The 17711-nt window shown below is 46.5% G+C and overlaps 1 protein-coding gene across 2 annotated transcripts in view; it reads left to right on the forward strand.

Moving 5' to 3' along the window:
- Positions 1-17711, forward strand: part of SEC31B (SEC31 homolog B, COPII component) — a 1031933-nt gene that overhangs the window by 462568 nt on the left and 551654 nt on the right. For both annotated transcript variants that reach the window (XM_078643061.1, XM_078643062.1), the window contains exon 14: positions 14064-14169. In XM_078643061.1, coding sequence (XP_078499187.1) covers positions 14064-14169 — 106 coding nt within the window. The remainder of the gene's footprint in view (positions 1-14063; positions 14170-17711) is intronic.

Consider the following 17711-nt stretch of genomic DNA (forward strand, 5'->3'; position numbering starts at 1 on the left):
CGCCTCCAAGTTTAGCCTTGCTGCTCGTGCCACGTTACCTAGAGGGTGAGTAGGGGTTATCTTGGCGTGTAACTCCCTTGCCCTGACTTGGGTGTGGTGGTCTCTGACTGACTTTGGCGAAAGCCCTGGCCAGCCAGGGATCCCATTTCCAACAGGGATAAAATGCACTGAAGGTTCCTACGGTTGGCATTTGTACTGGTTGAGGGAAGAGTGGCCATAGGGGATACTTGTAAAGCTACAGAGAGCTTACCCGTGGTTTTTGGACGCCCTCCTTGGAAAATCACCACCACTCCTAGCCGCACCCGCTTCGCGGGTGCCGCGTCGTCTACTGGGGCAACAGCGGCTGTTGGGAGCCTTTCCTAGCTCTCAGCGTGTAAAAAATCGGCGGGGGCACTTTCATCTTCAAGTCGGCGGCAGAGACCGGTGCTGTAGCAGGGACTCGCTCTCCCAGGAGTCCCTGCCTGCACAGCACACCTGGTCCGCGCTGACTCGGTGTCCCGCCCCCAGGACGTTGTAGACCCTATTTAGCTATGCTCATCTACCGCTGCGCGGGAGCGCCGGGAGAAGCCCGGGCAAAGGGCTGGCCCTCTACGGCCCTCATCGGAAGGAAGAGACTGGACTGGGCCAGTTACTCTGCCCTAAAAAACTGTTGAGGTATTTATATCAGATTTGTACCCTATGGACATCTCAAAAGATCACTCTGTTAATAGTATGGAGATGCGTGAGACAAGAAGCAGGGCAGCAGCGGGGGGGAAGAAATTAACAGGCACCTTAGATGACTTTATTGTAAGAACTAACATATTGATTGATGAGGGGATCTCTTTGATGGAAAGAAGGGTATCACAGGACTTGGAACATGCAAAAAGGTCCTCTATGGGCCATTTTGCTAATGTACGGAGCCCGAACAGAGGCGAGAATAATATTTTCTCTAGGGACGTGACTAGTACAGCTGTTTCCCAAACTCTTCTTGAAACTACTCAGATTCCCTTGGTTCAAACTCTTACATCCCCCCAGGCATCCACTAGTGTCTTGATACACATAGCAGCCACACCTAAAGATAAAAATGTTGTGCTACAGGGGATAAAGGAAGGGGCAATTCCAAAAAAGAGGACAAATCAAAATATGCTTACTAATACAAGTGGTAATGACTTATTGATAGACACAAGTAACGCACTTATTGTTAATGGCAATACACAAGGAGAAGATGGTCTACCCCCTAACACAGTGTGTCTAGCTATTCCGGATGACACCATTTTGGACGATTCGATGGCTGACTTAACATCTAATAGCTCTAGAAATAGTTCTCCTGAGGGTAGCCTTAATGCTGGCAGGGAAAGATAATCTACAATGCTTTATCTGTTGGAGACTTCAATGAAAACTTTATTAATCCCCCTGATAGATCATCTTAAGGAGCTGGAGAAACAAATTCAAGACCTGAAAAGAGTCGCACATACGCAGTATGAGAACCTGGCGAAACAAATAGTTAACGTAAGCGTGCCTAAGGCTCAAGCTATAGTAACATCATCTAATAAACCTGGCCCCAGACTGACAAAGGGTGTCCCAAATAGCACTTCTCCAGGTACAACTAATCCTGAAAAAGGAAAACTCCCCAATAACCAACTATAAAAAACGGCATCTATACCCAAGAACTCAGCCCTATCTACCAAGGAGGCATCAGCTCCCCAAACTCCTGTTCAATTACCTGACAAAGGCCAACCAGTTATAAGTGATGTGCGCAGAAATATAAATTTACCCCCAAAAGCCTCATCATATGTTGTGGTTCTGACTGGAGTTCCGGAACTAGATGCTCAATCAATTGAAACTAACGGGGCATTAATAAATAAGTCCATCCATTGGCTTAATAATAATTATCCTCTCCCGCCAGCGATTAAAAGTAACATCTGAATGGCAGAAAGGGCACCATGGATTGGGTATAATAAAAAAAGGGCTCAGGGCGACTGTGTGGTGATAACTTTTGAGAACCCACGTACTGCGGAATACATCACAACGAGGGCCCCTAGAAACTATGGCCTGTCCATTGTGGCTAGGGCACTACCCTATTTTTACAATGATGGGGAACATCCGGACAATGGGTGGAGCTGGACTAGGGACAACCGATATCCAAGAGGCAGAAGTGGTGTGGATTACGATAGGAATCAGTATAACACACAATGGGGAGGGATGAATGAGGATGGATGGAATGTGGTGAAGCATAGGGGGAGGATTCCACACTTTTTCCCGCAAAGGTATGATCCAGGATGGTTTGGCAATCAGCAACTTCCTCCCATTATTCCATGCCATAATCGTTTTGACTGTCTAGAAATGTTGGATTGACTCCCGGAGGCCAAAGAGGTTCTTACGGTTTCTATTCCTGTAAGCCTGGGGGAGAATAACTTATCAGGGTATGATATGCCACACGAAACTCGAGTGGAGGCTATGATAACACAAGGGATGCTGGGTGGCCAAGTTGGGGCTGCTGTAGAGGTGCTCCCTAAAGAAAATTTTTGTAAAGTGGTCTTTTGGAATGTGGCAGGTATAAAACAAAATATTCTCAATCCATCCTGGGATGATGTAATTACTGGTGTAGGTATACTAGCTCTACAAGAAACTTGGGTCACTGCACCGATACATTTAAATGGCTACAAAACCTTCTTTACTCCTGCAGTAGGGGGTTTATATGGAAGACCCAAGGGTGGATTGATAACATATATATCTAACCTGCTAGTATATGATAAGATTTCTTTCTCCCCTGGATCTAGTTACTATCAGAAAATAGTGATAGATACAAGGAAGGGCACAAGGATTGTCTTTTTAAACTTCTATAATAATTTCCCGAGTAGCATGATTAAGGAAGTACTCTCATCAATAACTGAAGATTTGCAGACTGAAATTGACAAGAAAAAAAGGGGCGAAGTAATGATAATGTGGGGGGGTGATTTTAATTGTACATTGTGTAAAAAGGGTCAAAAGGGTATATGCGGCCTGATGTTGGAACAGGATATTAATTTAACGCATTTCGAACATACCCTACTTGGAGACTCATTAAATGAGATGATTTTTAATTATGATTTTGGGTTCACGAATGAGATAGCCAACCACACAATGTCATTTGCTCCAACTTTTGTGGGTCGGGGGGCTTCGACTATTATTGATTTTAGTCTTTGCACAAATAGCTCTGCTGGAAGATTGATTAGCTCTAGCATAATGGACTTAGCACTAAGTGACCACTTTCCACAGGTAGTAAAAATGGAGAATCTATTTGTCCCATCCGAAAATGTAGCAAGTTCTAAGTACACGGCGCAGGATGTGAAGTTAGGTTCCCAAAATGGCTATACTCTTAAATGGAGCAAAGTGGTCCCGGATGACTTTTTGTCCAAAGTGATGAAAAAGTGTATGAATAGCTTTTTGATTTGTTTGAATGAAGATGCAGAGAGTAATGATATTTTAGCCCATTTTAATATTATTGCTCCCACAATTAAGGAGGTGCTGTGGGTTACACGAAAAAATTGCCAAAAGCTTAATAGGAAATGGTTTGATAAGAAGTGCACTAGAGCCTTAACAAATCTTAGACACGCGATCCACCAGAGACCGCGGGATGTAACTCTAATTAGAGGCTCAAGGAGGAATTACAATACAGCACTGAAGGATAGGAAGAACCTGATAAAAAGGGAGGCGTGGGATGAACTATGTTTGGCGTCACAATCGAAGGATCCAGCTGCTTTCTGGAGGGTTATAAATACTCCGCTCCTGTTTGACAAAAAAGCATGCATGGAAATTGCCGTTACAGAAGATGAGTGGGTGGCTCATTTTTCCTCCCTTTATATGGCTGTTGAACCAGTGCTCGATACAGGCCATGATTCCATGATGGTAACTATAGTGACCACTGCGCCTACGGCCTGGTCACCCCCACGCTCCTGTGCCTGCTGCCGCTGCCGCAGCCCCAGCCTCCTGAGGGCCGCCGAGCCCACACCAGCTTTTCCCGCCGTCCCAGCCCGTGGCCCCGCCCCCCCGACAGCCGATTGGCTCGCGCTCCCGCCTCCCCGCAGACCCTCCCGACCGGCTCCCTTCTTAAGGGGAGCCAGAGCAAGTTCCAGGGAGTGACCACTGCGCCTACGGCCTGGTCACCCCCATGCTCCTGTGCCTGCTGCCGCTGCCGCAGCCCCAGCCTCCCGAGGGCCGCCGAGCCCACACCAGCTTTTCCCGCCGCCCCAGCCTCCCGAGGGCCACCGAGCCCACACCAGCTTTTCCCGCCGTCCCAGCCCGTGGCCCCGCCCCCCCGACAGCCGATTGGCTCGCGCTCCCGCCTCCCCGCAGACCCTCCCGACCGGCTCCCTTCTTAAGGGGAGCCAGAGCAAGTTCCAGGGAGTGACCACTGCGCCTACGGCCTGGTCACCCCCACGCTCCTGTGCCTGCTGCCGCTGCCGCAGCCCCAGCCTCCCGAGGGCCGCCGAGCCCACACCAGCTTTTCCTGCCGCCCCAGCCTCCCGAGGGCCGCCGAGCCCACACCAGCTTTTCCCGCCGCCCCAGCCCGTGGCCCCGCCCCCCCGACAGCCGATTGGCTCGCGCTCCCACCTCCCCGCAGACCCTCCCGACCGGCTCCCTTCTTATGACGTCCCCAGAGCGACCGCGCAGCGGACGCGCGCAGCGGGAGCACCGAATGAGCGCCGAAGGTGCGCCAAAGGTAAGCCCGTCCGCGCCTGGACCGCGCCCAGCGCCAGGACCCCTGGCCCTCGCAGACCCCAGCCCACCCGCCGGACTTACGACGCCGCCACCCTCAACGCACTCAACGCCGGCCGAACCCCTGGATGCTACCGAGCCACCCCGAGACGCACCCACGGACCCTTCATCTGCCAGTCCTGCAAGTTCTCCTGCACTCGGACCTGCACTGCACCAGCACCCACCAAGCCGAACTCCAGCAGCACCCACCTGAAGTGCATCCTGCTCAACACCCGCTCCGTCCACAGACACGCCGTCGAGCTCTGGAACCTGCTCGACACCACAGCCCCAGACGTCGCCTTCCTCACGGAAACCTGGATGAACGCCTCCTCAGCGCCCGACACCGCCATTGCCATCCCGAACGGCTACAAGATCATCCGGAGAGACCGCGTCAACCAGACAGGAGGAGGCATCGCCATCATTCACAGGAACACCATCCGCATCACGACCAACACCGACGACACCATCGCACCCGCCGAACACCTGCACTTCCAGATCCACGTCAACCCCAAGACCACCCTCAGAGGCACCCTCATCTACAGACCCCCGGGACCACGCACACAATTCAGCGAGGACATCGCCGACTTCATCAGCCCGCTCGCCCTCCCCTCAGCCGACTACATCCTCCTCGGGGACCTCAACTTCCACCTGGAGAACAACGACGACCGCAACACCACCACCCTGCTGGAAAACCTCGCAAACCTGGGACTCAAGCAGCTGGTGACCACCCCCACCCACCTCGCCGGACACACTCTCGACGCCGTCTTCTCATCCAGCAAAGACATCGCCTTCAGCCACGCCACAGGACTCCACTGGACGGACCACAGCTGCGTCCACTTCACCTTCAGAAGAACGACGACCCACCACCACCAGCAACAGGTTGCCCGAAGAAGCTGGAACAAGATCACAGCCAACCAGCTCGCTGCTTCCCTGAGTCAGCACCCTCCCGCCAGCTCAGCGAACCCCAGCCAGGCCGCCGACAACCTCACGAAGTGGATCAGCAACTGCACGGACGAACTCGCCCCTCTGAGGACCCCGCCCAGCAGACCCGGCAGCAAGAAAGCCCCATGGTTCACCGACGAACTCAAGAGCTCCAAGAAGAACTGCCGAGCCCTCGAGAAAGTCTGGAGAAGGGAACCAACACCGGACAACATGACCACCCTCAAGCTTGCCACCCGGAAGCACCACCAACTGATCCGCGCCACCAAGAAAACTGCATTCAAGGACCGACTGGACAACAACGCACACAACTGCAAGGAACTCTTCAACATCGTGAAAGAGCTCTCCAACCCCAACGCCGGAAACAACGACATCACCCCATCGCAAGACCTCTGCAACTCCCTCGCCTCCTACTTCCACAACAAGATCGCGGACATACACAACAGCTTCAGCATTCAACCATCGCACACAACGACCGCAGCAACGCCGCCCACCACCACCCTCCGCGCCTGGACTCCGATCAGCACCGATGACACCGTCCGCATGATGAACTCCATCCACTCCGGATCTCCGACCGACCCCTGCCCTCACCACGTCTTCAACAAGGCCGACGCTGTCATCGCACCCCACCTGCGGGACATCGTCAACACCTCCTTCGACACCGCCACCTTCCCGGAGAGCAGGAAGCACGCCGAACTCAGCGCTCTACTAAAGAAACCAACAGCGGACCCCACCGAACTCAAGAACTACCGCCCCATCTCGCTCCTCCCGTTTCCAGCCAAAGTCATCGAGAAGACCGTCAACAAACACCTGGCCGCCTTCCTTGAGACGAATGGATCCCTCGACCCCTCACAGTCTGGCTTCCGAGCCAACCACAGCACCGAGACCGCCCTCATCGCTGCCACCGATGACATCCGAGCCCTGATGGACAACGGTGAAACAGCGGCCCTCATCCTCCTAGACCTCTCCGCGGCATTCGACACTGTCTGCCACCGCACCCTAGTGCAGCGCCTCAGCAACGTCGGAATTCAGGAGAAGGCACTGGAATGAATCGTCTCCTTCCTCGACGGAAGAACACAGAGAGTCCGTCTACCACCGTACAAGTCAGAGGCCACCAAAGTCATCTGCGGCGTCCCTCAAGGATCCTCGCTGAGCCCCACCCTCTTCAACGTCTACATGAGCCCCCTCGCGCCCATCGCTTGGTGATTTGCGCTATATAAAATTCCTGTACATCGCACGCCAACACAACCTGAACATCATCTCCTACGCCGATGACACCCAGCTGATCCTCTCACTGACCAACGACCCCGCCGCTTCCAGAGCCAACCTTCACGAAGGGATGAAAGATGTAGCCGAGTGGATGACGACCAGCCGCCTGAAACTGAACTCAGACAAGACGGAAGTCCTCATCCTGGGCTCCTCGCCCTCCGCCTGGGACGACTCCTGGTGGCCCCCCGCCCTGGGCACCGCACCCACACCGACAGACCACGCACGCAACCTGGGCTTCATCCTGGACTCCTCCCTCTCCATGACCAGACAAGTCAACGCCGTCTCCTCGTCATGCTTCAACATCCTGCGCATGCTACGGAAGATCTTCCGGTGGATCCCCACCGAGACCAGGAAGACGGTCACCCAGGCCCTCGTCACCAGCCGACTGGACTACGGCAACGCCCTCTATGCCGGAACCACCGCCAAGCTCCAGAAAAGACTCCAGCGGATCCAGAACGCCTCAGCCAGACTCATCCTCGACATCCCCCGACGCAGCCACATCTCCGGACATCTGAGAGACCTGCACTGGCTCCCCGTCAACAAGAGAATCACCTTCCGTCTCCTCACCCACGCACAAAAAGCCCTACACGATCAAGGCCCGAGCTACCTCAACAACCGCATCAACTTCTACGCTCCCAAACGCCACCTCCGATCAGCCAGTCACGCCCTCGCCGCCGTCCCCCGCATCCGAAGAACGACAACAGGAGGAAGGTCCTTCTCCCACCTGGCCGCCAAGACCTGGAACTCCCTCCCTCCCGACCTGCGCCTGACCCAAGACCACCTCTCCTTCAGGAAGAAGCTCAAGACCTGGCTGTTCGAGCAGTAGCAGCACCCCCCCCCCCCCCCAAGCGCCTTGAGACCCTCCGGGTAAGTAGTGCGCTCTATAAATGTCCTTGATTGATTGATTGATTGATTGAGATCTACCTAAAGCTCTGGTTGTAACTCTTCCTGAAGTCCTTGAGAGCTTGAAGGCAACTAAGGGGGGTAAGGCGGCTGGACCAGACGGTATACCAGCCTAACTTTATAAGGCCAACCCTGATTTAAGGGGGCCAATGCTAGTTCAGCTTTTTAATGTTGCCTTGGCAAAAGGTCTAATACCTACTTGGTTTACATCAATTATAGTCCCGATTTTTAAGAAAGATGATAGGCAGAACTGCACATGTTATAGGCCAATTTCCTTATTAGATTCCTCCATAAAAATTCTTGGGAGAGTGGTTTTAGTTAAGTTGCAACGCTGGGCAGAAGAAAATGGGGTGCTAAGTGATTTTCAATATGGCTTCCAAAGGGGTTTAGGGACTATAGAGCAAGGGCTAAACTTATTTATCTTGCAACAGAAGTATATAAGGGTTAAAAAACAACGTCTATACCTCACTTTTGTCGACTTATCTTTGGCTTTTGATTGCGTGTCCCATAACAAGTTGTGGGTAATAATGGCCGAACTGGGGGTAGATAAAGCTATTATATGCTTTCTGAGAGATTTATATTCTGGGGCCACTGCAACGGTCCGGTATGGGAAAGAGGGAGAATGTAGCAGACACTTTGGGATTGGTTGTGGTGTACGCCAAGGATGCGTTTTAGCACCCTTTTTATTTTTGTTGTACACGAATGGTTTGGAGCAGCGCCTCGTGCAGGAGGGCAGGGACATGCCTATGGTGGGTGGGTGGCCGGTCCCTGCCCTACTGTACGCGGACGATGCAGTCCTGATGGCACGCACCCCTATGGCACTTCAAACTTTGGTTACATCTTTTAACACCTTTATGCTTAGCTTGGACCTGAAAATTAATTGCTCCAAGACATTGTCTATGTACTGTGGGACAAGAACAAGCAGGCAAATGAAGCCTATCTTCATAAATTCCAATCCCTTAGAGAAGACTCCTACTTTCCCATATCTGGGCATTTTGTTTCAGGAAAGTGGCTCATGGAGTAGTGCTATTAATGCTATAACCTTGTTATTCTCGAAAACTATTATGGCTTTACAGTGCTTTATAAAAAAGTTAGGGAAAAAACCCATAAGGGAGATTTTAACCATTTATAATGCCACTTGTATAGCAGTAGCCATTTATGGTTCAGGACTATGGGGCTATTCAAATGTTAGTACAATTCAAACCATGGAAAATAAGTTCTTATGGCATATCTTGTCCATCCCTGAAAGTATTGCGACCTTTATATGCCACGCTGAATTGGGTTTGGTGTTTGTTACCGACACAATTAAGATCCAGCCGATTCTGCTCTGGCACAGGGTTTGGACAAACGACGATTGTGTGGTCAACCGGGCAATTTTAAAGGACGTCCTAGCGCTGGATAATGTTAATAATTGTAAATGGATATGTTATGTTAGAAATTTTCTTGAGGAACTAGGCTGTGCTCAATATTTTGAGAACCCATTATCTATGGTACACATCTCAAGAAAAGGACTAAAAAACTTGTGTATCGCTCACCTCATGGAAAAGAGACAATTGGAGGAGATGAAAAAGAAGACTGTCTCTGCCCATCAGGCAATTATAATTGGAGAGAAACTACAGCCATATTTAACTTTATACATGTCCAATCATGAACGTTTCCTTTTAACCCGGTTTAGACTTAACATCGTCTTCAGGTTATTATTTTTTCCTGTGATGAACTGTTGGTCGAAAGACTTATGCCCATGCCCATGTGATGATGTGTCCCCGCAATCCGATATTCATATTTTATTTTTTTGTAAATTTTATACTTTTTATCGGAAAAAACTCGTTATCCCTATCCTCAAAGATTTGAATGTATATAGATGTCGCCTAGCGTTTTTAGAGCTCCAAAAAATGGAAACTGTTTTTATGGTAGCGTCACTCTCTGAATTTCTTAAACTAGTTTTTAAGTGTCGTAAAACTCTTCACATGAATTAATTTTTTTTGTCTATATGTTCTTGAACATGTTCTTTTGTTGAGATTTTAAATAATGATCACCTGACCCACTGTACATTGTATTTTTCATGATACTTTTATGGTTATTCTTTGTTTTTAACCGAATAAAGTATTTTGAACCTGAGTGGCCATAGGGTGGTTGAGCATGAGGGCCCCTTCCATTCCTTTATGGACGTACTTGAGTGGGTGCTGGCAGAGGAGGCACACATGAAACTTAATCGATGGGATTAAAAATTGCAGGAGGATTTAGACTCCTGAACCACGCAGTTGGAGCCCATGCAAATGGGGATGGGTAGGAGTAATGAACAGGGCACACAATCACAAGGGACTGAAAATACTATCACACAGGAGCAGTGGTCGATGGATGCAAGGGGAGATGTAGTTCCATCGGGTCGGGTTGAGCTATGGGCAGTCGGGGGTTGCACACTCGGTCATGTGTATTTAGGGCTTCGATGTAACCATGTTTGTGGAATACCACTGTGTTATTTGAAGCAATCACTTTGGGAGGGAATTGGGGGCAAGACTGAGGGTTGGGGAATGAGGTTTGGTTACTTGAAACTTGTACTTAGAGATGGTGTGTACACTGAACAAATGTTCCATTGGCTATCCTTTTCCTGTTATACTCTTGATTGGTTGTGCTGAAACTGTGTCGTAAGGATTTGATATTATATGTTGACCCAGGAAGGACTTGCTCTCAACAATTAACCAGTAAAAAGAGTTTTTTTAAATGGAGTGCAGGCGTGAATTTTCTACTGCACTATAAACAGTGCATTAGTGAAAAGGGACAATCTGTTTGAACTCATTGGCCTAGCTTTGACTGCAGTTGGCATCCTGGCCCGCATTTCAAAGGTGTGGTGGGAGGCAGAGTTCCATTGCATCCGGTGGAGTGACTGCATCCATTTGTAGGGGAAGCCTCAGGAAATGCATGGAACATCTGTGCCTCAACTGCGGGTGCACTTACTGTAAATCTGCCCCAGGTTTTGGCCACCAGATCTCAGGGTCACTTCCATGCTTTAACAAATTAACAGTTCCTTACCAAAGATTAGATAAACAACATTTGGAAAATTATCTTGGTACCCTTATTATCCTTTCACAATCATACAGAGCCATCTGCCCGTGATGAAATCCTTAAACCCTCACTAAGAATCACATAGGTGCAAAAAATGATGGCGATGATACAGTAATGAGGCCTTTCTTCGGGCAGGGAGTTGGTGGTGTATGGAATAATGGGAGATTAGCCATCTGTAGTGTAGAGCAGTCATGCCACGGGTGGTGGGAGGATAATCAACATTGGATTAAAACAGAGGAAGGGTTGTGGCCACACTTATTCCCACAATATGGCTCTAGCTTTACTTTACTAGGAAATAGGCATGGCCGCTGCAATTATGTGGTAAGGAAGGCCATAGCTCACTTAATTATGCGGCATAATGCAGCATGTTCTAAAGCAGTATTCGTTTGCCATTTTGTCACTTTAACACATGCTAAAGCCTGTTTGCACAAGTTTATCTCACAAGTACCAGTTCAACACATCAATACAGCAACCGAAAGGGGACCCGTCAACCCTTTCATTGAGTCTGCGACTGTGCGGACCCACATGTGGGCTTTTTTCAGGTTGAGCATTAGAAACCGTCTTGTATATACTTTAGTATATACTCATATGTGTATGTACTTTGTGGGCTCTGGAGATCAGCCCTAGGACTTGTAGGTACTTTTTTTTCTGTCCAACTGCCTCTGTTTTACTGTCTTGATAGAAAACGACCTGTAGATGTCAGTAAAATACCAGAATCACTTTAGCATTCTCTAGATTCCAGTCCGTAGAAATTGTCTTCCATGAGCACCCATAGACAATAATATTTGTTTTTAATCTTGTATTTTCAGTGATATGACCACCGAAGGCCCTGATTTTATATTAAAAACAGAGCTTTGGACTATACCATTTCCTGCTGAAAGGAAATATTTCTCTCCAAGTGTTCCCATACCTGGCATGTCACGTAGTTTGGTGCTTACTTTCCCTCCATGTTAAAGAACAGTAGATGTTTCAGCACCCAGGCTAATCTGCTGCATAGCTAAATACATATAAGGTCCCAAAGGCGAGACCGATTGCATTGCAAATGCTTGTTATTGCAAGCATATGCTACAAAAAAAGAAAATATGCTGCCACCTAAACGTGGCCACAATAAGTGTGAAGTACACATTTTAAATGTAAAAAAAAAAACATACACTAATGTGCTTGTTTTACTAGTGATTCCTTTTAAATAACAAGCCTCTCCGGTGCTTCGTGCATTTTATTATTTGGGAAGCAAAGAGGACTAAATCACCACCTAATCAAATCACTGGCAGCTACAATGTTACTGTATGACTATATAATTAAAACATCAAAAAAGAGATGGAAAGTAAATCAACATTTACCCTGAAACCCGAAATGCATGCAAAATTATTAGTGGACTTTATAAGGAAAAATAAAATGAGAAAGCGCACTTGGAATCGACACTCGCTGAAGAAAAGAAAGGTATTGTCAGGTGTAAGTGAACAATGGGCATAGGCTTTGTGCAGTCACTCGAAGTGAGTGGAGCCAATGGGTGAGGTGGGTAGGAGCAAAATGTGAATGACAATGAAACATACCAATGAATGACATCCACTTAACCAAAACTCTATCTGTGTATATATATTATGCATACATGTTTTTTGAAAAACAATTGCATAGTGAAACAGATAGTTGGCCAAAAGGCCTGCTCTAAAAATGTTTGATGAAAGCCTCACTTTAACACCGATGCTAGACTTATTCTACAACCATTGAACGAAGGAGTGTTGTAACTAATATAAATAATAATAATAAATGGACGTGTTATGAGGCACCATTCTCACATTGCAATCTTATTTGAATATTGTCTGATGCTGAAGATGGTTTCTTATCTCGACAGCCAAATGCTGGCATAATTGCATTGTGGATTGCCTACCACTAGCCTTCTATATTTGAACATTTTCTTGAAACAGTCATTTCATATACACTACGTACAAGGTGTTTGGTTATTCTTTTTTAAAGTATTTCCTTCATTTGACTACAGAAGATATATTCTAAATAAACAAGACAGAAAAGCAGAAATGTATGCGACATGACTAACTGAAGGGAACATCTTCATATTTGAAGAACTGTCCTTTGATGTACCCGTTTTAGCCTCATCCCTTCAATTAGGTTTAGTATATATGGTTTTCTCTGCATCTAAAATACTGCTGCTCCCAAATCGCTAGGTCTTCCTCCATATAATAACCGTTTGGAGAGGATGGAGGTTGTGTATGCGAGGTGCACATGCATATTAGGAGTGTGTATAGAAGACACACTTGTATCAAATGCTTAGATCAAGGGCATATGCATTTTGTGTTTTGAGTGCAGGGAGTGGATTATTTTCGCTTCCTCTGAAGATGTATTGTGTAACTTTCATTCAGGCTTTGGTTTGTCTTGCACTTAGTCATGTAGATCCTTGTTTATCAGGCCTCTACTGTTCACAAAGTGACATTCATCTAGCCGCAACTCAGGAACTTGTCATGGAAACTTCTCTTCAGCTAGAATCTTACCATAACTCATTAAGGTTTCGAAATGGACATATGTGATTAAGTGTTGGTGTAAGTTACAAATGCTTAATGGTGAAAGAAACGTTTATCTTGTCTTGCACTCAGTTCCATAGCTCACAAGATTTGAGAAATCGTTAGAGTGAGAACTAATTGTCATATTTGATGGCAGTGATGTTTCACAACGTTTGACATCAGTGATAACACGAGAAGTGACCAGGTGGAAAAAATACAAATTATAATGATTGGACTCGCATCTTCCAAAGATAGTCGAGTAGCACTCTGCTATATCCAAAGTACATACCGATAGGGTCTGTGGGAGGGTTTCCATTGTGATTATGTAAGTATTTATAGCTTATAGGAGCTACTCTGCACATAACAGAGCTCTGAAAAGAGCTGAGTTTATAGTTCAGGTTCTAGCCCTTCTTAACAGGTATTACATTTTGTATGTTGTGAGTGAGCTCAACTCGACCTCCAAAGGTGAGTCTCCCTCACAGAGAGTGAGACTTTAGGTCTCTGCAGTTACTTGAACATTCAAAATGTGTGCACATGTTCAGCTCTTGGGAGGGTAGCTTGTTGATGCCTTAATTTTATGTATGGTATGGTTATGGCAAGACGACTAACTGGGTTTGCTGGAGACCTGTTTGTTATTCAATAAGTAACTTCTTTTCACAGGGTTCAGGCAACATTTCTGCTCGGGCTACTTCAACTTCCTCTTCTCCGTCAGAGTTCAGCCTTCTTCCTCCAGAACCAGCCAAATTTGAAATCCCTATAACAACAGGTACTGCATCCACCATTTGTCATCCATATTCAGTTGTGTGTAAACATTCCTATCAAAGTTGGTACAGCAAATTAAATAATCGAGTTGCTGTTTTAATCCACGAAAAAAGAATTGTATTTTATTTTTAATTGTATTCATCTTATTGTTTATGGTCACTGAAATCAGTACTTGCTGTATATCGGTTTGATTGTGGATGGAAAGGCATACATTATTTTCAGTGAGGCTCCACAGTAGTGCCGGCTGTAAATGGAAACACTGAGTGGAATGTGGCTCAGTTGTGAAGAACATGGGAGTCTGCTGACATACATCTTACAGTGGGGTGGCTCGTGCCCCTCAGACTCTCCTCCGCTTGGTCGGTCTGGGAGGGTACTCCCTCTGCTTCCCACTCGCAGTACTGGAATAGTGTCCAGCTTTAACTTAGGAATGATATATCCTTTAACAACTTCCATCTAATACACAATTGGCATGCCCCCTTACAAACTGTGACTGTGCCACTTGACAGTGCACAGGTTATGCATGGTTTTGCCGTTCACTGGCTGGATACACTGCCTGTTTCCTCTGAGCAATGCATACAGTCCATTGCCTATCGCGCAAAGGGTCGCAATGCCTACCTTTGGCCATGGACACCACAAATATAAGTTGTTTCATTTTTCTCTCTTATCTGACTTTTTTTTTTTTTTTTTTTTATTGGAGTTCATGGTGCAATAAGAAAATACATAAATAGCCATATGCAAGGTATACGAGCATCTGATACAATTATATGATCGCTCATATATAAGCAGTTAAAAAGCACAATATAATTCATGTGGGGATAAAAAATTATATAGAAGATCTGTCAATAAATATAACAATAACAATACAGTACATTTCAAGTTCTTATTCTATCGTCCAGCCATTTCTTAACCGGGGCCCATAATCGTCTTCCCATTTCTCGTTTTTTAATACCTTTAAATTCATAGAGGCCAGACTCAATATTGTAAATAGCCAAGAATCTAGACATCCACATCTGAAAAGACGGGGCTGTGACATCCTTCCATCCGGCCGAGATTATAATTCTGAGCACAGCGACCGACATAAAAACCAAAGCAGCCTCATCCTCTGTTAAAACCAATTTAGAATCTGAGCCAAATAACATCAGTGTTGGGGATAGATCGATCTTATGACCTAGCAGCCCCTCCCAGAATTTTGTTATTCCATCCAGGGCGGGGGCCAGTCGCTCACAAGTAAAAAACATATGTAGTAAGTCGGCTTGCCCCTTATTACATCTCGGGCAGCAATCATCGTTCCTAACACCCCATGCAAATAGTTTAGCCGGTGTATGGTACAGATTAAAAACTGTTTTAAAATGTTGTGCTCGTAAATTGGACGCCCGAAAGATCTTTTTATTCAAGCATAATGCTAGGTCCAAATCTACATCCGGGTTTCCCAATTTGGTTGCCCAGTCACTTTCTACTTTTCCTACATCGTCCTGTAATCTGGACACCAGTATGTTATAAACATCTTTTATCTTCCTACACCTTCTTCCTATGCCCTCAACCACAGGAAAGTATACAAGGGGTTTAAGCTTTGGCCTACAAGCCTGCAAGATACCGGAGATTTGACCATATACAAGCCATTGATTTGAAGGGAGGCCATATCTCCTTTGCATGTCCTCAAACCCGCTTATCTTATCTCCTACCATTAGGTCTCCAATAGTCTTAACCCCTAAGCCCTTCCAGACTTGTAGAATCCCATCATTGCTTAACTGAGGAAAAAGGCTGGAATTTTCAAAAAGGAGAGAAGGGTTGATTTTTGGGACATGAAAGAATTTTAAAATTAATTTCCATACTTGCCATGCACCTATCTGACTTTATTTTGGCTGTTAAAGGAGGGCGGTAGTTGTTGGTATGCATATGGGTATAGAGACCAAGTAGTTGTTGAAATTTGAATAGGGATTTCAGGTGATCTAACTATTTTTTAATCTTGACCTAGTAATAATGAGAAAAGACAGAGATCAAGAAATCCATTATCATGGAGTGCCGCTGCCATTGATGCTAGAATTATGAGAAACAAGATGACGCATTTATTATGACACCCCAAGGAGGCATGAGGGCTTCTCAGGATAATTCTAATCCACCCAGGGACTCAACTGAAACACCACAGAGTAAAAGCAGAATGTGTAATGAGTTCTTGCATATGTGAGAAAGAGGTTTGGCCATTATAATAATCTCTTTTGTCTTCCCGACCATGCTAAGAGTCAACACCTTTGACCTGTTTAAAAAAATAGCTGATGATCTTTCCATCTATCTCTTTACAAAGGATCCCAAGTTTAGTTTATGTGAATTTTTTTTTTTTTTTTTTTTTTTGTGAAAACCTTTATTTACCTTATACATATTACACAGCGTCTGCCTACAACCACTGCGGGCCGGCCGCTATGACAATCAACAACATTCCAGGTCATCTAACTATGCGGAAAAGCTCAAAATAAGAGCGCTACGGTGTAGTAGCAGCAGACATAAGAAGAATAGCGTAGGTTTCATTTTATAAATTTAAAGAGGTGTCATACATTCAGACCAGACAAACGAAAGGGCGAGCCATACGACATAGTATCAACTAAAAGAGCAGCAATAGTTAGGATTTGTGCGTGGAACATTGTAGGCAGGATACATAAACACTATACTTCATTCCGCGCCAGTCAGTGCCCACCCAGTCAATATATCACCGCAGGATTTATTTGCAAACTTAGCCACTATATAGCAGGACGTGAGAGGGCACATTCTTACAGCAGGAAGAAAGGATCCAGTGTCATACAATAAAGCGAGTTTTACGTGAAACAAGCCATGTAGGAGGATACGGGCCCTCTAATAAGTATAATCGGGAAGTGAAACAGGATATGCGAGCATTCAATGGCCGTGTATTAATATCAGCGCCGTACACACAAAATCCAATAAACAGTGCAAACAACATAAGCACAGAGTGCTAAATCCTACCCAAAAGGAACACCACCCGACCCCCCGTCTGATCTAAAATATACGAAAAAAAGGAAAAAGGAAAAAGAAATAAAAGAAATATAAAAGGAGAAACACAATCGTGCAAGATGGGCGCCACCCCGGGCCAGGCATCCCGCGGCTAATGATACAGAAGAAAGTAGAGAGCTGGCGAGAAGAAGGGTATGGCAGTCGCGGCGGAGCATCGAAACAGATAAAAGTGGCATAGCGACAGACCCCAACCCACTCATGCCAGAGAAGCGAGGACAGAAGCGGCACCGCTATAAAGGGATAGAAGAGGGCCAATGAACCAAAAAAGAAACATCTGAAAGACCCCGCCCACCCGTCCCACCCCGCACCCCTGCAGAAGGCTACGGCCTACCCTCCAAACAGCGTGCCTGTCGCCCTAATCCGAAACCCGAAATATAGTAAGAAAGAAAGTAGAATAAGGAGACGAAAAGAAGGAGGAAAGGGAATATGAACAAAAATAAGATGTGAGGGAGGAGCCAGAGGATATGAACAAACACACTCGGCTACGACCCTCCCCCGACCAGCAAATGAATAATTATCAATTCA

This window comes from Lissotriton helveticus, chromosome 5_1, assembly GCF_964261635.1.
Source record: "Lissotriton helveticus chromosome 5_1, aLisHel1.1, whole genome shotgun sequence".
Classification (NCBI taxonomy): Eukaryota; Metazoa; Chordata; class Amphibia; order Caudata; family Salamandridae; genus Lissotriton; species Lissotriton helveticus.